This window comes from Pundamilia nyererei, unplaced genomic scaffold (assembly GCF_000239375.1).
Source record: "Pundamilia nyererei isolate P.nyererei 1_Seehausen unplaced genomic scaffold, PunNye1.0 scaffold00044, whole genome shotgun sequence".
Classification (NCBI taxonomy): Eukaryota; Metazoa; Chordata; class Actinopteri; order Cichliformes; family Cichlidae; genus Pundamilia; species Pundamilia nyererei.
In genome coordinates, this window is record NW_005187445.1 from 2,686,589 (window position 1) to 2,707,260 (window position 20,672).

A 20,672-nucleotide genomic window follows, 5' to 3' on the forward strand; every position below is an offset into this window, starting at 1 on the left:
CAAACCTGGTAAAGACCTATAGTAAACGTTTGACCTCTGTTATTGCCAACAAAGGTTATGTTACAAAGTATTGAGTTGTATTTTTGTTATTGACCAAATACTTATTTTCCACCCTGATTTACGAATAAATTCTTTACAAATCCTACCATGTGGATTCATGGATTTTTTTTTCACATTCTCTCTCTCACAGTTGAAGTGTACCTCTGGTGCAAATTACTGACCTCTGTCATCATTTTAGGTGGGGGAACTTGCACAATCGGTGGCTGACTAAATACTTTTTTGCCCCACTGTATGTTGCCAAAGGTGGAATATAAGCCTTTAACAACTGAGAAGTAGAAATAGAAAATGATTCGTCTGAACTAATTACATTTTAAAACTAGTCCGACTCCATTCATTGCGCTACAGTTTGGTGTTAAAAGAGTGGATTTCTTCTGCACTTAACTGCTGAAATGGTTAAAAGCAGACATTGCTAGCACCAGTAATGTCATAAAATGGTATAGCAGTAATATGTTGCCAGTTTATTAAGAACAAATAGCTAAAACAAATGCAGTCTTATGCAACAGTCCTGCAATAAATGCTACCTTACTGGAGGTTAGAATGTTGAGTTTATATTAAAACTGTTTTAGGGAGGGTCTGATTCAACTGGTTGTGTCAGTTTGTGGCGACGGTACCTCCAAAACGCTTCTACATAATTTTATACACCCCGGCTAAATGACAAGCACAACTTTAGTAAAATATAGTTTACCCACACCACAAACAAATTACATTCTCCACAATGATATTCCACTTGAATCCACAGCCTTTTAAAACAGTTTCAACAAAAACCCCATAAAGTGCTGCAAGGAAGTCTTTGCAAGAATTTTAGCTCGATGTACTAAATAAGCTGGTTAACTGAGTATATACAATAGCAGAGGTGCATTTCGAGTGAACCAAAAGACCTCCCACCCCATCAAAAATTTTTAGAAACTCTATAAAAACCTCGAGTGTGTCATATGTGTATTTGAAACTCAGTAGTAGGAGGGTTTAAAAAATAAATAAAATTTTAGCTACTGAGAACCCAAATTATACATCATGATCGATCAATATGAGTATTTTCATTCCATTTTTGACTCTTTTTTTTTTTTTTTTTTAGTGATAACATTTATTAACAAAAGAGAAAAAAACTCAATTAATACTTTCAGGATTAAAAAAGTGTAAACTTTCACAAAATATAAAACGGACACATTCGAACCATAAATTATAAACATGTAGTCATGCATTTTGTTCACAGGGCTGCATACTGTTAAGTCTTACATTTTTATCTTACAAATAAAATAAAGTTAGATATTTCTCATGTGGTATGTCATGGATATTTACATTTATTATTCATTAGTATTTAATGCATTCGTGTGTGGAGTACCATGGAGGATGCTCCCAGAGTGAAGGTTAGAGTGTTTAAAGGACTAAGAGTGTGGTATCTTCTTGTGCGTGCGTGTGCATCTGTGGAAGGGTTTTTGCAAACTGGAACTATCCTGCCTGAAAGAAAAAAAATATCAAACCCTACTGAACCTAAATGACATTTATCTGATGTCACAAGCTGCCAAAATATCTGAAGTCAGGATATGACAAATGTCCTATGTCATGTGGTGCAGGTTTGCCAGCCAACAAACTTATGAGACACCATAAGTCAACTTGTCATAGTCTGAGTGGTGTAGTAGGTGTGATCCCTCATGACAACAGTAATGTACTGCACTGACAGACCGGTGTACGCCTGTGATGGTTGCTCACTGTAGAGTAGCTGGATCTTTCCTAGTGTCCAGTGATCTATGGAGGTCCTGTATGGGGAGCCTGTGGAGACCCCTGATAAGGTTGAGAAGGCGGCGCCCACGCTCCGGCACTGGGAGGACGGCTGAGCTCACCACTACCTGACTGATCCAGCTCAGCACTGTCGCAGTCAGAATCATCGCACAAGGCTCGACTCTAAAAAAAGAGCAGGAAGAGGAAAAAAGTGTGCGATACATGACCAGCAGCAGACATGAGCATAAACCTAATTTCAGTGTCAACGATCCAAAAATGGAAGCGTGAAATAAAAGATGGGAACCCGGAATTTGGAGTGTAATTTTAGCAGTGGTGGGAGACCCTGTATTTAGACAGTTTCATTTTGTGTGTTTGTTTTATTTAACTAGATCATTATGATGAAAAAGTTGATCGCACATTTAGTGCTAAGTGATGAGACTGGTTGCCTTGCTTTCACTGCCACTGGGTGTGACATTTTCCTGCAAAATCAAAGCTTGATTGAAGAACTAAAGGAGAAAGAGGATGGCACTTTGTTTGTATGTGAAATGGTTGACACTTAAATAACCTGAACAGGCATAAAATATCAACCACACAATTCAAAAGAGGCAAACAAGGCCAAGAAGAATGAAGTGAAAGTAAAACAATTAGAGCCTTCCAAGGATGAGATTTAGTTGTTGCCACTAACACAAGCAGGTGTTTTAAAATGCATCCATTCATCCATCAAGGTATTAAAACTGCAACTTTAAATAAAATGATCAATGGTGAAAAGTAAAAATAACTGTATTACATGGTAAGATATCATTGGTGTAGTTGGGTAAAGTGAGAGAGTTTCTCTTCGTCTGATACAATCTGACAGTTGTGTTCATTGTGTTCAACAGCTCTATCCTCAGGGTCACCACATTAAACTGAAGGTTCATAACATAATTAAAGGGAATCTATAATGCTCGTTTCTGGCTCTTGTCTCTGTTAGAGTGGCTTTGAATTAACTCCAGTTCCCCTCACCTTCTAACTTTTTTTGGCAGTCTGTAAAAAGTAAAATATAACCCTGAACTGTATCAGGGTAGTCTAACATGAAATAAAATAAAATGCATATAGTCAAGTACAGGTTTTGAGTCGTACTTTTCACCAGTGGCTACACTCATCTAAGGAGAAGACCAAAGCTGACACATGCGGTCCTCTGTGCAGCTTCTTTACCTCATTAGGATTCTGCCCGGCATCCAGCTGAGCCTTGGACTGGCCCAGAGCTCCGTCTCTCTCTGACAGGCCATCAGAAGCCTGGGCAGGGTCGGTGTTGTCCACAGGGATTTCCGACCCCTGAGAAAGGAGGTCGTCGCTGCGGTCATCCAACCTGTCGTCGGTGTTAGTGCTGACAACATCGGGAGTACCGCTGTGAGAGTGGTCAGTTGTGTGGCCCTCTTCACCGTCCGATACAGACAGATTTTCTGAACTGAATGTAGACACCGACTGGCACTTGGTAATGCTGGTCGGGCGTCTGGAGCGATTAAGAAGGAACAAAACAAACAAACAAAAAAAGAATCTCTGATTCTGGTAAAGATTGACATAAATTTGCTCTCTGAATAAAACAGCAACTTGTTAAAGAGGGAAGATGGCTGGAGGGAATTTTCAAGTAATGAAGGACAGTTACTCACCGTCTCCGTGGTAACTCAACCTCACTGTCAACTTCACCCTCCTCCTCTTCTGATGACACTCCACGCCTCTGTAGTCAGAAACATGAAAAATGCACAAGTGAAAACGATCACCAAGGGGACAGTGAGGAGTAAGGAGCGGTATCCTGCACCGTACCTGTTTGCGTGTGATAGCTGCCCTGTACAGAATGGCTGAAGGTGTGAGGTGCTGACTCCCGATTCCACCTGATGCTCCCCGGGGCAGCCTCACAACACCTGCTCCCTCCTCTTTATCTTCCCCATCGTGAGGAAGGCGTGGAGATCCCAGAGAGCCCCGTCCTGCTGCCGCCCCCCTCCCACACGGTGAGTCCGGGCTGCTGGAGAACGGGAATGATGCGGCATCCTCGCTGGGAGTGTCACTGCGTGGGGGGGTTTCTGTGAGATCATCCAGACCGGCCGCCCCTCCCTCTGACCCCCCTAAACCTGCAGAGGCACTAAGGCTCCCTCCTCTCTCCAGCCCACCCACAGAGGGCTCCCCTTTTCCTTGGCTGTCTGCCTCTAGCGTGGTGCAGATGAGGTCAGGGCTGGAGGAGGATAGCTGCCTCTGTTGCTGCTCGTGACAGAGGCCCCGCAGGGCTGCGGAAGGCTCCAGGAGCTGCTTCGAGGTGTTAGTGGTAGAACTGTTAACTTGGGCAGTTGTGTCCCGGTTAGGGGAGGATTGATTGGCTTTAAGTCCAGCCAGGTCCCCACTGCTGCCCTTACCGGGCTTACGATGGCGGGTCTTTACCCTCCGAGACCGGCTGGGAGAAGTGGAGCTCCTGTTAGGGCAGGCTGGAATAGTGACTTGCATTACGGAGGAGTCCATTTTGGGAATGATTACCTCAGACTTAAGAATGTCTGGCCTGAAAGAGTGGGAAGGATTAGTCAAAAACTACAATCCACAAGGCTGATGAATATTCACTGATTTATTCCACTTTCACCCAATAAAATGAAATCTCACACCTCTTTCCCGAGGGAAGTTTTTGTGGGACGTTTCTCTTCTTGATGAGTTTGTCCATGGAATTTGACGAGCTGCTCTGTCTGGAACTATGGTGCTTGAACAATCCCGGATACTTCTTATCCAAAGACTGTTCTCTCCTAGAAAGAAAATGCCACCAAAGTGTAAATGCACTAAGGCTTATTTGCAAATGGTGCCTGCATTTCAAAAACATATACTGTAGTTTCATGAATTTATTTGCACCTCTGCAACTCTTTCTCTTTCAGCTCCAGCTGCAGCATGACAGCACTGAGCTCCATGTAAAGGTTGTTAGCCCTCTCCAGTTTTCTCTCATAATGCTCACGAATGTCCAGAGCATGCCTGAGAAGAAAAGAAGCTGCTGATGTCACTGTGCATCCGCATGAGAGAATCTAAAAGCTCTACAATAGATGTGAACGCAAGGCACTTATTTCATTCACAGGGGCAGACTAAGGACTGACAGCGAGAAATAGGACAGAGGGGAAGCAGCCTCTTGCATGTCAGCTAACATAGTAAAATATCAGTATCTTTAGCCTGCTAATTGTAAAGCCTTGATTTTGCATGAAACTATTTTAACAGTAAAAAGCAAACCTGAGCTCCTCTCGGCGTCGGTTGATCAGCTCCTCATCGAGTCGGTGGAGACAAGTGCCATCAGATTTAATCTTCTCAAAGTGCTGCTTCACCTCTTCCCTCCATTCAGCCTGATGAGAGTACATTTCTGTTAACCAGCTCTGTCTCCTCAGAGGTGACTTCAAAAATCAGGTCTCTTTTGTACATTTAATGTCTGATTGCTTTGCAAGCACATGTAGTTGTGTCCCTTTGTCTACGCCTATGCAGATGGGCTACAAATTAAAAGAAAAATCCAAACCCTTGATGCCTACAGCAGGGATTTGATGGTTCTGCTATGCTATGCATGGGCATTTTGGTGGCATGGTGAAACATTTATATCGTGACAGACGTGGTCTCTTACAGCATCACAATGAGGGGCTACCAGTGTGGTAGACAAGCCTCTCCAACCACCATCATCAAAACACCGAATGAGAGAATATCTTTGGCAGAATAGTGCTCTATCAGTCTAAAACAGTTCAAGAGACTTGGAGACAGACACTCAGCTTCTAAAGGGATTAAAACTTTCTTTTTTGAAAAAGCTTATAGTTAAGACTTGATTATGTGACCCTGAACAGTTTCTTAGTTAACACCTCTATAGGCTTAAGCTGCTGGGGGACGTCCCATGATCCATTTCTTTTCATTTCACTCTCCTCTTTGCACTCATGATGTGTTTATAATCTGCTACTGCATCTCACCAACCTCAATTATTTCTCCCACAGTTTGTGTTTAATCTTTGGTCTCTTTCTACCCTCTCCTTTTTTTTTCCTATTCTCTTTACCTTCACCCAACAAACTGGCCAAGGTAGATGATTGCCCCTCACTGTGCCTGGTTCTGTTTGAGGTCTCTTCCTGTCAAAAGGGAGTTCTTCCTTCCCACCGTCACAAGTGCTTGGTCATAGGGTTGTTGAGATTTTCTCTCTAATATTATAGCATCTTTAACTTACAACATCAAGCACTTTGATGAGACTGCTTTTGTACAGTGGCACTATATAAATACAACTGAATTTTATTTAACTGAGAATCAATGTTAAGATGCATTAAAGCAGTTCTGGTGGATTATAATGGCTCACCACCTTACTAAGGCACTTTATATCGGTGTTTCATTTAACTGCTCACACCTCTGTATATATATATATATATATATGTGTGTGTATCTTAAAATGTAATTAATTTTTTTAAACTCCTTCCATTCAGCTGAAAATTACCTGAGACTTGAAGTATGTTTCTTGAGGAGTCGACAGTACATCGGCTGACGCTATATCCAGATGAAGAAGGATCTGGCGGAAAGAAGGTCTATTTCTGGGCTTACAGTTCCTGCAAATCCAAGATGGGAAAACACAGCTGTGCACATTTACAATGCACTGTAAAATCAATAAAATCCTTAAACCACAGACTTACAGCTCCCTGTACAACTACTTTCAACCCTCGCCTCTACTATTCTCATCTGTCCTCTCCTCCCTGCTGTGCTCATTTTTTTTTTTTCCATTCCAACTGCCCATTTTCAGACGCTGCTCACCAGCACTGTCTGAGGAGGATCTTGAAGCCATCTGGACAGCTCTCCGGTATGGGCAGCTGAAGGCTGTTGTTTCCCACACCCCAGATGATTGCAGATGAGTCGACGTCTTTATAAGGGATCTCTCCTGTAAGCATTTCCCAGAGCACCACTCCAAAGGACCTTTAAGAGGAGTTAAGCTTTATTTATTCAAGAAATCTCACTGAGGTCAAAATATCTTAACGAAAAGATAAAATGCATGCATACGAATCACAACAAGGCATTTTAAACAAGCTTAAAACATATCTCAACTATTAATTCAAAATACCAACAAGCTATCTGCATATTTTCTTTAGTGTAGTATTTTAAAGATAATTGTTAAATCGATGTAATCGATGAAGAAGCACAACTTTTTCTAGCCTATAGGAAAAAAAGTGTGAATGTTAACCAGACTTACCAGATGTCCACCTTTTCTGAAACCGGCTCATTCCGAATAACTTCAGGAGCCATCCAGGCTACAGTGCCGGCAAACGACATCTTGGTGCTCTTGTCACTGAGCTCCTTTGAAGTCCCGAAGTCAGAGATCTTCACCAGGTCATCATGTGTGATCAGCATGCTGGAAAGGTGAGATTACATAATAAACAATTTAAGCTCTAGTATCAAAGAAACTGTCAGTACACCAGCTGTGCTTCTGAGTCTTACTTGGGGGACTTGAGGTCTCTGTGGATGATTTTGTGGAGGTGTAGGTAGTTCATGCCACCTGCAATGCCCATGGACCAGTCAACCAGGAGGGAAGGTGTGATTTTACGGCCTGCCCTCAGCACCTCATACAGCTGCCCTTGAGCACAATATTCCATCAAGATACAGTAACAGGGAGCCTGGGTGCATACACCCCTGAAAGGGAAGTGCAATCAGAGTTAAATAACTGGGAGATATATATCCTAATATATATAATTAAAAAAAGGATGTAGCTTCCTCACTTGAAAGTAATAATGTTGGGATGCTTGAGTTTGCGGAGATGTTTGATCTCAGTCTCTTTGATGTCCCGCACTTTCTTCACAGCCACCTCTTCTCCGTGGAACTTGCCAAGGAAGACGGCCCCCTGTGCACCGCTGCCCACCCACTGCAGGTCAGAGATTTCCTCAAATGGAACCTCCCAGGACTCTAAACTCAGACCAACAAGTAAACAATGTGAACCTCATCAAGTATGCAACTGCAGAAAAGTTATTCACAATACCAAAGACACTGCAGCAGATGATTTCCACCCATCATAATGGCAAAGCAACCTACTCTCAGCTTGGACAGAGAGATTGTTTTGTTTTGTTTTGTTTTGTTTTGTTTTGTTTTGTTTTGTTTTGTTTTGTTTTGTTTTGTTTTGTTTTGTTTTGTTTTGTTTTGTTTTGGGGGGTGTGGGGGGGGTGCATCCATGCTACACATTAGAATAAACTGGCAGGACACAGTTACATCATACAAAGTGCCTGCTATGGTCAAACAAGTGGGATATTGACAACATATCCACTAGGCCATTGCATTTGTATCCAGAGATAAGGAGAAAAATAGGGGGAAAGCACTTGTAGTCTAATCTGCCTGTCATCCGTCACGCTGACTTTACTTAAACGACTGTGAAAGCACGGTCACTAAAGATGGACGAGCTTGACAGAATAAAAGAGACAGCTGGATCAATTCTTCATGAGGTCCACTGAAGTGTTTAGATCTCTTGAGAGCTGCAGCAGCAGCAGCAGTGGAGCCAGATGCACATGATGCTCCCACCTGACCAGCTGTGAGATCTCAGTTTAGCTGATGACTGTGGGTGAGCCTGGCTGACAGACTCGAGCACAGTCGTGCTGCCAGCAGGACAAAGTGGCAGTCAGGGAGCGCAGGAAATAATGGAGTTCTGGGTTTGCAAAATACAAAAGTACATTTATAAGTGCTGTTCTTAAGTACAGTTTGAGGTACTCATGCTTGAGTATTTCTATTTTCTGCCACTTTACCCTTTCGCTCCACTAGATTTCCCGGGCTAAAATATCTTTTTTTTTCCTGCACCACATTTAACTAACAACAGCCATAGTTACTGTTAAGGACCTGACACAGAAACTTATGAAAAGGCTATGTAATCCACTGTTTAAGGGTAACACGGCAACTACCAACCTGTTTGTCTCATCATGTTTTATTAAAGCAGATGAGGCACAGGACAAATTATCCAATGTTTTACAAGAAAACAAAAAGTAAGAAGCAAAATTAATACTAATAACAGCTCTGCTTCTGGTGGTTCATTCCTCCACCACTGTCAAGTTGAGGCTTAAACTATTCATTTTCTGTGGTGAATCGCCATGTTTAACATGCATAGTGGAAGAACAGAGAGCATAGACACAGTGGCGCCTTATCTGCACATACCTTCATGATTATGTTTGTGTTCAGTGGAGTAGGCCTTTCCAATCATGGTCCAGACTGGTTTCAGGCAGCCAAACAGTCCCTCCAAAAAACCTCCACTTCCTGATTGTAGGCGAATGTTCTCCGACTGGCTCCGAACAGCACCAGCCTCCGGACTGTGGCCCGCCTCGGCCCCACCGCCACACTGGCAGGCCTCATGTTCATTTAGTTTTAGCACGCTGTTGTCAAAGTGGGCTGAGGGTCCATCACTGGGAGTGGGGCTGCTTCCACCGGGCACTCCCTGTCCACCGGTGTCAATGGACAATACGTTACGAAGGACACACTGTGTGGGGGTCAGGTCAGTTTCAGGGGTGCAGGCAGGGGTGTCTCCATCGAGTCTTCGATAGGGAGGTTCTGAGATGGGGGTACTGAAGCCTGACAGGGAGGGGGAAGGGGCACGGGGCTCATGGATACAGGTCCCACTCATCAGGGGTTTCCCCAACACAGCAGGTCAGGGTGGATGGAGGATGGACAGATGAGAAGAAAGCCTGGAGGAGAAGATTTGTGATAAGAAGTGAATTAGAACAAATGTTGATGTATAGGTTCGTTTCAGCACTGGACAGCTCCAGACTTAAACCATACACTGGCATTATGAAGCTGTTCAGCGCTGAATTAAAGGCTAACTTGGCACCCGGCTTCCATTACAAGCGATACAAAACACCAAAACAGAGGGAGTCGTGTTGTGAGTTGGGCAGCGAGCCAGTCTCCCAGTCTATCCACAGCCACTCCAGTCCCACAACTAAATTCTGTCTGAATCATGTAGTAGAGCCTCATCTCTGTGTCTGTGAATGGGAAAACCAGCCGGCCCAGTGGAGCCATCACCCAGAGTGGAAACTGGCTTTATGAATGAATCGACCACAGGCTGTTGTACAGTCCACAGCCATGACTGTCCCCTGTGCTTTAATTGTTTCTCTGAGCAGCACCAGGGTCTGACAGGATGCAAGCGAAGCAGCTGGTATATGCTGCCCATCATTTGCTGAGTGAAGAAGAGCATTGTGTGTGATGAAGAATATGACGAATTGCATAACCACCTCCGCGTGTGCATGTGTACGTACGTACGTGCGTGCATGTATGTGTATGTTAGAGAGGGAGAGAGGGGGAAAGAGTGGGAGCCAGAGAGAGGAACCACATGTACCCAATTCATGTATCCTACACCAGCTCCGTGTCTTGTACTGCACCACTGCACAAGAAGAGCCACAACGGCTGGGCGAAATGAGAGCGTAAAAGACGGGCAATAAACAACCACCAGGCCTGTGCGAAGGAGTAGTGCACACACACACACGCACGCACGCACACACACACACGCAGGAAGATCAATCTTTAAATAACCAAGGATGTGATGATGACACTCAGCAGCATCATAGCCGACGTGCATGAATAGCAAGCCCGATGCCTACTATGCTCCATGCCAAGTCAAACTGCCGCAGTACATGTACATTTACTCAGCGCTGGTACCAACGCGAGTATTTCGTAATGTGAGCTTTCTCTTTGCACAAATATGATTTTGTAGCATTCATCGACGATGATTCGCTTCTTGGCAGCATCACTTCAGTGGTGCAGTGTGAGCGGCATGAACGCTACCCCACCAAGCAACGGATTCCTGCCTAAACGTACCTGATATCACATTTATTAAGCATTTAACCGGGTAGTATGACATTCCCATACCTTTCTGCCTGGTTGATGTCGCGTTGTCAAGTGAAGGGGTGGGCTCGGCTTTCTATTTGCCGGCGATAATGAGCAGATCGTTATTTTTTATTCGGTCCGGGATGTCTCTAGTATTTCCAGCGCCGATATCCACGAGTTTCACGTTACTGGGATAGATCCCAGCGGGTAAATTGTGTTATCAATAACCGGGGACCCATGCAACGTGAGGCGCGCTGGGTTTTTTGGGGGGAGGGAGCTGTCTCCTTCCCAGTGCTGAATTGACGTCACGGAAATGCGTGTTACACCGCAAGGGGGCGCTGCCACCTCCTCCCTCTGCAAACACATAGACACCAACGGAACTAAGCGCAGTTTTTTATCTATCATTCCCAAAATATATAATTATGCACGCACGCCATTCACTGATTTCTGTGCTTGAGTTTGAACCGGAAGAAGGTCCTGTATGAGCAGCATCGAGCCAGGCTGCTGCTGCTGATGTGTCTTTGAGCAAGACCAGTCCAGGAACTCCGGATTGCCCCAGACCGTATGCCCTGATTCATTTATTGTTTTGTTTTTGTTCATAAACTGTGCTCTGTTTGGTGAAAACCTCTCCTGACAAACTATATGAGTCCTGTATTGTAGCTATCCCCAGAGCTGTCAAACTCGCGGCCCGAGGGCCACATCTGGCCCACCAAACGGCGTAATTCGGCCCACTGGATGGCGCAAAGTGTTAACATTAATTAATTACTCCAGTGTTTTTAATTAAATGCGCTATTATTATTATTATTATTATTATTATTATTATTATTATTACAGGAGTGAAAATGTCTGGAAAAAACTGTGTGTGAATGCTTTGTGCCTTTTCCTTGTGATCAGTACACTGCAATGCACATGCAGTTACAGTAGATTAAATAAATGTGGAAAAAAGAACAGAGATACTGTTGTATTTTACTTTGCCTAAAGAACTTTGGGCATTTTATATATTTTGTAAGTGAATTATTGAATAAATTAGAAAAGTACCTTACCAAGAAGTACTACCTTCTGTTCTCTGGCATTTTTTATGATGACTGGATTGAGGAGTGTCTTTCACTTGAGTTTATGCTTGTTTATTTTGATGTTTGTTTTTGTTTTGTAATCTCTATATAGGCTCCATGGCTCAGGTAAACGCCTTGAAATGATACTTCTTTAAATGCGCCATTTTTGTTAAGATCAAGTAGTGAATTTGACACTCCCGACCTAAATAAATTGTACTTGTTTGCCTGTGTATGGTTCCAGTGTCGCTTTCTGTCCTGAAGAGGGCAGTGCGACATTTTTTCCCAGTTTGTGCACTGCAGGAAAATTTGTACTGTTTGTCCCTCCGTGTTGCCGTAGCTTACGCGGCGGGATTGACTTGAAGGAGCGTCACAACAAACTAGCATGTACTTTGACTTTGTTTTTGAAACAACGAATGAGAATTGACAGCACTATACAAAACACACTACGAGGTAAGGACCACTAAATACAAACGAGGCTCTTGCCAAAGCATTATATACAAACTAGTTAACTTTCTTCAGCTGGTGATGTTAGCTAGCTTCCCACGCTCTAAAAGCTACAGCGTCCACTACTTCTGTGTCTGCCTTTACCTGACGAATCCACTGTGTTTTTGCAGGGTCCGGTGGAATAATTTCTCCGTGTAGAAGATGTGCTCTCTGGCTCTTTTCCCCCCTCCGTTGCCCTACGGACAGACCACTGTGTGCGAGTCCAACAACGAGTTGCTGTCGGGGAGCAGCAGTGAAGACCAGCTGAAGCAGGTCCGACTCAAACCTACAGACGTATCAGTCTCAGCTAAGACAGACAGTCATGTTTCCAGTGGGGTAACTTATTAAGCGTCATTTTGTAGTCTTAATTATTATTTGTTTTTTGTAATTGCTTTTTCAATTCAGTTTAGTTTGTTAGTTTTACGGCAGGATTTGCCCCTTTCAATTAATGGTAAACATTTAAGAGTTAGGGTTTGTTTGTTTTTTGTTTGTTTTTTTGGTTCAGCATTACCATATAATTTTACCATATAACTTATGGCATTCAAGATTTAAGACGTTCAAGACAGACTGATTCCTTGTAAGTCTTGTAAGTTAATATCAGTCTTAAATAGTTTGCTTTTTCCCAAGTAGATTTTACTCTAATTTTCATTATAATAAACCTTAGTATTGATGCTCCCTGAAGTTGCAAGTAAGTAGAGGTAGTGAAAGTTTAAATACCTGGTAAAGCAATAGGAAGTGCACAAATGAGGTGACGTGCAGGCTCCTTCAACTCCTTCAAAATCAGTAGTTAAATCAGCCCCAACTACTGATTTTGAAGGATAGCAGCAAGAGTGAAAGGGAAGAAATACCAGATCTGAGAGCTGTTGTGATGTATAGTTTGGAGATGGAAAAGAATAAAGAAAAATTCCTTTCCCATAAAATAAAGTGTTTAACAGCATTTTAGCTCAGGCTTGTAGGTATTTGTGTGGGTTAATTGCGTTTTTGTTGTTATTCATCCTCGTTTTGAACCACAGGAGTGTACTGTGTACAGATTTTCTTTGTGTGATTAAGCAGTGTAAAATCAATGGTTATCAGCTTACTCTTAATTCCGACTTTCTGTTTCTGTTCTGTGTGTACTCACAAAAAAGGAGTGGTTGCTTCAGTCTTCATCAAAATATACAATTTAAGTGCCCCATACTTCAGAGGCACCAGATGTAAAGAGAAATAGAAATCTATAAAAACAATATAACAACAAAGCAAACACAGGTGGTGCAAATAAGGCAAAAGAGCAACTCTGGCTCTAATCATTAATCTTATGAATTCATAAGTTAATATATAAATTTAGCTTCTTTGTGTTCACACAAAAGAGCTTCATTGTATTTTAATTAAATTATAATCCCTTCAGTGTGCTCAGCTCTGACACAGTCCCATAGTCTATTAAAGGAGATGTATCAATCACTTACGCTTTTAGGCAGATCAAAATGAAATTAATTTTCCTGATTTAGGTTTCTTAGTGATAACTAACCTGCAAATACATTTATTAATTTATTTTTTCATCTTCAGCTCAATGCGTGCAGTACAATGGACTGCCTTACTGACAGACTTTATCTAGTAGTATAACCAAAGTAAGCTACACTGATTGATTGATTGGTAATTTATTTCAAGCATGTAAACAATAGACAGGTACATTTAGAAAAGAAAATAAGAGAGAGAGAAAAAAAACTAACACTCAACAAGTTACATGTATGTGCAGAAGTGATGTGAATTAACCGATACACAAAGGCTACTGCCATCAGGATATCTCATTCACATTAAAGGTTTTTAAATGTGATTTAAAAACCTCACTTGTTGGGGTCAGGCTGATGTAGAGAGGCAGCTCATTCCTAAATGTCCATTATGTTGTTGTATTTTCTGCAGGACTTTAGTCCTCCTAGTCTGTCTTTCCCTCGAGAGTCTCTGAAACTTCACAGCCGCACAGAAAACAGCAGCAAGGCAGCTTTCCTGGACCACTCGGAAACCCTGTGGATGAGGAGTGCTGCAGCATGGTACGTAGCCAACATATAGACCACCTGATAACAAAGCCGTGCAATCATTTACCAGCTGTTTAAGTACACCTGTGTTAAATGTAAACTTATATGTAAACTTAAAGCCTAACAATCCTGCAATAAATTGCACCTTCATGAAGGTTGTACTTTTCAAGTTCTGTTGAAAGTGTGTTGCCTTTGTAGCCCTGCTAAACTGCTGCCAATACTGTTTCTTTTTTTAGTGTACGCTCATTGATATCAATGGATTGGGCACAATAAAATAAAAAATCACCACTCAGTGTATTGCTGTACAGCTCATTTAAAATGAAAACATTAGCGTGCAAATATATCGTGTAGTTCAGCGTTCCCCAACCCCTGGGTCACGGACCGGTACCTGTCCATGAGTTGTTTGGTTCCGGGCCGCGAGAGTTGAGGCTTGGGTGTGAAATTTATGGTTTTGGGGATTTTTATCGTTAACTCAGTTTCCCTGGGTCTTTTGTTGTAGTTTTGTGTCTTATTTTGAAAGAAATATTTACACGTTACCATAGCGACCAGAGAGCATTAAAGGGCAGAGAGGAGGATGTTACTCTCAATGTTGTCGGCGCATTTCAGGAGGACGCTGCTAATAAAGTTACACAATTACACAGTGAGTTCGCGTTTATTATTATATTTACAAAATATCACAGTTTTTGTCTTGGTTGTATCATTTTATTTTGTTGTTTTTATCCGCGACACCAAAGGCCGGTCTGTGAAAATACTGTCTGACATTAAACCAGTCTGTGGTGTAAAAAGGTTGGGGACCGCTGTTGTAGTTGAATCGCCACAGCAGCTAAATTTCAGGTCTAAGTTGATCTTTGTGGCATAACTTTAAACCAAAGGGTTTGTGGTGTGCTCGCTCTTCTCCTCTGGTTACATGCAGTTGTTTTGATAGCAATAAGTAAAACCCCAAATAACTCTGAAACAGTCAGTGCAGCAGCAAGAAATCAGAGCAACTAAACAAATAGTCTAACCTGATGTCTTCTCCAAGCTTTAGAAACAAAAGGGGGCTTCCTTAAAAACAACACATGTACTACACAATATACAGGATGTATCAAAAATCATCTGATTTCAGCGTGCTTTAAATGCACAGCCATTCACCAGTAATGATCAAAATATGTATTCTTAGAAAGAGAGGATTTCACGTGGCTGCCCATAGGTAACGTAACAGCAGTGGTGGCTGCAGTGACTCTAGACATGCAGAAGTATGGGAAGAGTTTGATTATCATATGGATATGTGCCGTGTGTCTTTCGTATGCAAAACTTTATAATCACCCATGTTTTTTCTTTTCTTTTAAATTTACCACAAACTTCTTAAAAAATGTATAGCCTTTTAAATTAGATTGTTTAATTCTTTCTTTATTGACACCGTAAAATATTTCTTGATATTTATTTATTTAACAGACATCCCGTTAAATAAAGATACATTTATTGGGCAATAATAAAGACTGTAATTCATTCTTCACCTCTCCTTATCAACGCAGCCTCTCATCCTCAGGATGTTTTTAAAACCTTCCTGCTTCAAGGGCACAGGAAGGATTTCTGTTCGCAGCTGTTCAATTAAATTGCTCTGGACAAAATTCTCAACCAAATTAATTCGGTAGCTTTTAATCACTGTGTTTTTCAGAGTAATCAGTTATGTTTAACCTTTAGCAAACAGCAATCTGCGAACGTGCTGTCAGTCAGTTATAAAACAGCCACGAATTAGTAAACAGGACATCTCTACAGCTTAAACAGAAGGCAGCAGCTGCACCTCATAGTCATGCAAAGCATCTCAATCTGCCTGAAAAGTCGCACCTTATTTCTTACTTGATACAGAGCAGCTGATAAAAGTGTTTCAGGAACGATTTTATCACGTTGTACTGAGTGTATGACAGACAAAGAAAATGTGTTGATCTTGTCCGTGTGTTCCAGGAGGGATGGCGGTTTGACAGGGTTACTGAATGAAATTACCAACTCCCACCCACACGGTACGTGATGCCCCAAAATCTCGTGTTTTGCTTTAGCACATACATCCCTAAACCTGCACACACAGTAATGCGCAAACACGGTGACTCTCCTGTTATCTGCGATTTTGCAGTGCCCAAATGGTTGTCGATGAGTTCTGGTTGTATCCTGGCATTGCTCCGATGGGTCTCTTCTTTTCACGGCTCCCTGTTTCCTCATCTCACAGTAAGTTCTCTCTGCTCGTTAATTATCTTCCACTTGATTATCAGTCGCTTTTGGGTTCAGATTTAAGTATTTTTATTTAATTATATTTTAATAGTTGAGCAGTGAAGACATGATTGCTGAATTTTCACAAGTGCTGAACTGGTAAGCACCAACTTGGTGAACTGTTCATTTTTCTCATAGTTAAAGCATTCAGTTATGTTTTTTTTATTGTTTATTAATAATTTTTTGTTTTAATAAACAAATGTAAAGCTACAAGACCTGGCTGACTTATTCACTTTTTATGGTAAATGTGTCATTCTGAAAAAAACGATGTCATCTTAATAAATATTTAGAATTTTTTTTTTTCTCTCTAAAAATGTTAATTCAAATCCTGATATTCAACCTTCTTTACCAGGTCGGACTGTGTGGTGCGAGCCTTTGCCTGGCATCCACATACAGATAAATTTGCTGTGGCCCTGTTAGATGACTCTATCAAGATCTACAACCCCAAAAGGTACCGAAACTAGATCTGAGGAAAGCACGCTGGTACCAAAATGTTCCTGCTTTCTTTGCAACTTGCTTTCATTATTTTGTTCGAGATCAAAGAGTAACACAATCTTCAAATGCGTCGTGTCAGGTTTATCAGCTTTAAAACCTTTTTACAGCATTAGATCATACTTGTCTTCTGCCAGCTCATAGATAAGGTCTCAGGTGGTAAACGAAAGTCTAAATGCTTTTAGTTGTTTCTTGGATTTTAATATTCTCTATACACACACACACACACACACACACACACACACACACACACACAAAGATGAAAATATTTGTCAATCAAAGCTCTACAGGGAAAAATGAAATCTTAAACTGTGTCAACCTCATCGAGCCATGTTCGGTTTGTTCTCTGAGTCATTCTGTGAGATTATTCTCATTGCTTTGTCTCCTTTTGTTCTCCCTCAGTGCCACAACTCCCACACTGAAGCACCGACTACAGAGGAACGTTGCAGTAGTGCAGTGGAAGCCGCTGTGTGCGTCTGCCCTCGCAGTCGGGTGTCAGAACTGTTTACTGGTTTGGCATGTGGACCCTTGCTCACTGTCAACCAGGTATGTAAATTCAGGTCATGAACGAAACATTGAATTCAGGTCTCTTAAAAAATGCCAGAAAAGCAAGTTTTACATTTAATGCGGTGCTGAATTTTTTGGTAGTTAGCTAGCAAAACATTTGTTTTGTTTTTTTCCCTACAACTGTTGGAAGGCACTTATAAAATTAAAAGTGGCATTGTTGTGATATGTTGTGACATAGCAATACTGCTACCTGTAATAGGAGGCTGGCTCATTAAGTGTTAAAAGAGTTTTAGTAAAAACTTAAATCACAGATTACTCAGGTGCTTTGTTCTGGCAAAAAAAAAAGGATTTCAGTAAGAATGAAATGGTGGTTTTGGAGCCGTACGTTATAATCTATATTAGTACATTAAATTAAATCTCTTAAATTACATTTTTGACTATTAGAGTTTCAGTGTTGCTGTTTTGGACTTAAGACCGTCCATTGTACATTTGCCTTCCTGTGTAATATTAAAGTCGCCCTTTTTTTAATAGTGTTCATTTTTACCTTGAATTAAGCACCTTCACTGTTTCCTTATCGGAGCTGTATTTGCTCTCTAATATACCCCATTACTCTTCCTGTCATCTCGTTTCAGGCCTTCAGCTGGGTGTGCTCATGTTTTGTCTCATCCCGGTCACGCTCCTGTCACTTCCATCGCTTGGTCTCCCAGCGGATCTCTCCTTCTCTCTGCCTCGCCCATGGACACGGCAATGATGGTAACGAGGCTGCAACTTCATCTCTGAACTGCAGACGGTGATTCGCAAAATGACTAAAATTCACCTCAAATGCATCTTTCAGGTGTGGGACGTGGCTGCAGAAAGCTGCGTACCACTTCAGCGTGTTGGCGGCGGTGGGGTTACTTTCCTGTCCTGGTCTCCTGACGGTAGCCATGTCCTAGCTTCTACACCTTCAGCCCTGTTCAGGTGCGAAACAAAACTTAAGAGCTCAGAAGTTTTACACATCTCTCATTCGCTGATTCGGAGCTGCTGTAGTACATCTGTCAGATTAGTGTGAACCTGCTGTGTTATAATAGAGGCCTGTTCATCCTAATGAATATTTATGAGCATGTGGGGGATTAGCAACATATGTTGGAGTTTAGCGTGTGTTAATACAAGATTATAAAAGGACAAAAGCTTTAAAATAAAAAATCTCTTCCCAGGGTTTGGGAGACCAGAATGTGGACCTGTGAGCGCTGGCCGTGTATAAAAGGGCGCTGCCAGGTGAAACATTGTCATCATGTTTGATGTTTAAATAGGTGACGCATTTCTTTAATACAACATGTTTTATAGGCATTATTGTCTGTTTTGGTTAGTCTGGTTGTTGGAGTCCAGATGGGAGTCGACTTCTCTTCACTGTGCAGGGCGAGACGGTCATCTATGCTCTGACCTTCACTAACACACCAGGTTACCTTAACTGATGGCATTAATGAGATACTTCTTACAACTTTTGAAACAGCTTACTTTATGGAGTTTTTAAAATATCTGTTCTTATTATTCAGCAGCCGTGCCTTCAGGCACATCAAAAGGGCCGCATGCAGCAGTTGTGGTGGCTGACCTGTCAGAGACGACTTTTAACACACCAGATGGAGACATCGTGTAAGAACTCTGGAAAAAAAGTGGCTAATTGGCTATCTTTCAGTCTGACTACATGAAAACGAGTACATTGATCTTCCTGAAAGACCCAAAAAGAACAGTGAAAATTAGCACGCAGGAAGAATCCAGCAGGAAAATGACTGAGCTCAAAACCTTAGTGTAGCTTTATACTTTATTGGTATTTTAAATGTAAAAAAGAATGCTCACCATAAATGTAGCTCTGTGGTCAGGTACAATCTTTGGTACTTCTTCTGCTACCACAGTTCAATTCTGCAGTATATTAAATTCATAGTTTTAGTTATTAATTACCTTTTGCATGCAAAACAAGTGATCAGCTTATAAAACATGATCCATTTATTACAGATTACATTCCTCAGCAGTATTCCAAGGAGTAAAAATCCACTACGTACTTTGTTATATGCATCCATAGAAATGATTTGGTGCAGCAATGACAAACGGCACTCTCCATAATATTTTTTTTTAATAGTTCAAGTACACTGTGTTCCCTCTGTAATTCCCTTTTTACTTAAATACAGCCTCTACATATTTCTACTGGGAAGTGACCCAAGCAGTTTAATGTTGGTCACCTCATGTCTAATTTGTTTGCCAGTGTTGGTGGAGAGATCCAGTCCTTAGCCTGGGATCCAAGGGGAGAGAGGCTTGCAGTGCTTCTTAAAGGTATCACCACGTTTCTCTTCACCTTCATGGACTTTGTCAGCATTTAAGTTTAAGTAACTCATCTCAGCCTTATTTTTTCCTCTCAGGTGATCCACGGGCAGCCGACCGGTCTCCAATCATTGCTGTGTTCAAGACAAGAGTCAGCCCCATCTTTGAGCTTTTGCCGTGGTTTGTATATTTATTCATGTCGTACTTGCGTAGCTTTATTACAGCTCACACTAATGTGTTTCTCTGTGAAACTGCTGGACTTCCTGTCTGCATGTGTTTGATTTGTTTTTCTTGTTCAGCGGTTTTGTTCAAGGGGAGCCAGGAGCCGAACCGAGACTGATGCAGTTCCACCCAAATTTCCGACACGGAGCTCTGCTCACTGTGGTCAGTCTTAAAATATTAAATTCCTGTTTTAGTTCCTTTATGCTGTTTTCATCCTTTTTTTTTTTTTAACTCCACCTTAATCATGTCAGCCTTAGGGAATCCTAAGGTCCCTGAAAGTCAAAGCATCAAAATCCATTTCCTCAAAAAAAAAATCAAGTTCATTAAAATATAATTTATTGATGCTGGTTATCTGAGTCCAGGTATCTGATGTTACTGTTGATGTTTTCTCTCTTTGTTCTCAGTGCTGGTCCAGTGGAAGAATTACCCATGTGCCTTTCTATTTCCTGAGTGCCAGCATCCCGCGTTTGGGCCCCAGCGGCAGTCCGACACTGCCTCATGTCCAGGAAAGGCCCGCCGACTTTGCCAATCAGTCTCTCTTTACAGAGCTCATTTCCTGACTGCCCGCCACCCACCATCACACGGTCACTCATCATGTTTTGTTGTGGATTGTTAATAAATATGTTGAAAGTGCTAAATAAACACCCGCTTGCTGCCTTATTTCTCAAATATTTGTTAAAAGCTGAGGTTAAAGGTGATCTATGACTTTGTGAAGACAATACTTCAACCTAAGATCTTCAAATTGATGCTATAGAGGTGTGTATTAAAGATCTCAGAAAAGTATAAATCATATGGTCAA

General features: G+C 41.7%; 2 protein-coding genes across 3 annotated transcripts; one reads left to right on the forward strand and one right to left on the reverse strand.

The window, feature by feature from the left end:
* Positions 1–271: 271 nt before the first annotated feature.
* Positions 272–10,846, reverse strand: map3k12 (mitogen-activated protein kinase kinase kinase 12). Its single transcript, XM_005731755.1, has 14 exons — positions 10,612–10,846; positions 8,911–9,434; positions 7,497–7,680; positions 7,219–7,410; positions 6,974–7,132; positions 6,541–6,699; positions 6,230–6,338; positions 5,008–5,117; positions 4,642–4,758; positions 4,404–4,538; positions 3,580–4,303; positions 3,426–3,493; positions 2,971–3,268; positions 272–1,959 (listed from the first exon to the last, which is right to left on the reverse strand). Exons 2-14 carry the CDS (start codon positions 9,371–9,373, stop codon positions 1,804–1,806), a joined length of 2,874 nt encoding a protein of 957 aa, XP_005731812.1. The 5' UTR covers positions 9,374–9,434; positions 10,612–10,846; the 3' UTR covers positions 272–1,803.
* Positions 10,847–11,876: 1,030 nt separating this feature from the next.
* On the forward strand, positions 11,877–20,515 carry aaas (achalasia, adrenocortical insufficiency, alacrimia). 2 transcript variants are annotated; one of them, XM_005731756.2, is made up of 17 exons: positions 11,877–12,071; positions 12,236–12,377; positions 14,001–14,128; positions 16,058–16,113; positions 16,224–16,315; positions 16,410–16,456; positions 16,710–16,808; positions 17,252–17,395; positions 17,989–18,109; positions 18,192–18,316; positions 18,553–18,613; positions 18,706–18,796; positions 18,892–18,988; positions 19,596–19,663; positions 19,750–19,831; positions 19,951–20,035; positions 20,278–20,515. In XM_005731756.2, exons 2-17 carry the CDS (start codon positions 12,267–12,269, stop codon positions 20,431–20,433), a joined length of 1,563 nt encoding a protein of 520 aa, XP_005731813.1. In that variant the 5' UTR covers positions 11,877–12,071; positions 12,236–12,266; the 3' UTR covers positions 20,434–20,515. The 2 variants fall into 2 exon arrangements, with proteins under 2 accessions (XP_005731813.1, XP_005731814.1); XM_005731757.2 differs by having other exon boundaries at positions 18,895–18,988.
* Positions 20,516–20,672: the final 157 nt, after the last annotated feature.

Bases quoted from the DNA above. Each gene is read 5' to 3' on its own strand.
- aaas (XM_005731756.2), top strand. From the start codon at position 12,267: ATGTGCTCTCTGGCTCTTTTCCCCCCTCCGTTGCCCTACGGACAGACC. The intron at 16,316-16,409 runs GTAAGTTCTCTC...ATATTTTAATAG, and splicing joins CCCTGTTTCCTCATCTCACA to TTGAGCAGTGAAGACATGAT. The intron at 17,396-17,988 runs GTATGTAAATTC...ATCTCGTTTCAG, and splicing joins CCTTGCTCACTGTCAACCAG to GCCTTCAGCTGGGTGTGCTC.
- map3k12 (XM_005731755.1), bottom strand. From the start codon at position 9,373: ATGAGTGGGACCTGTATCCATGAGCCCCGTGCCCCTTCCCCCTCCCTG. The intron at 4,539-4,641 runs GTGCAAATAAAT...TTTTCTTTCTAG, and splicing joins AAAGAGAAAGAGTTGCAGAG to GAGAGAACAGTCTTTGGATA. The intron at 4,304-4,403 runs GTGTGAGATTTC...CCACTCTTTCAG, and splicing joins AAACTTCCCTCGGGAAAGAG to GCCAGACATTCTTAAGTCTG.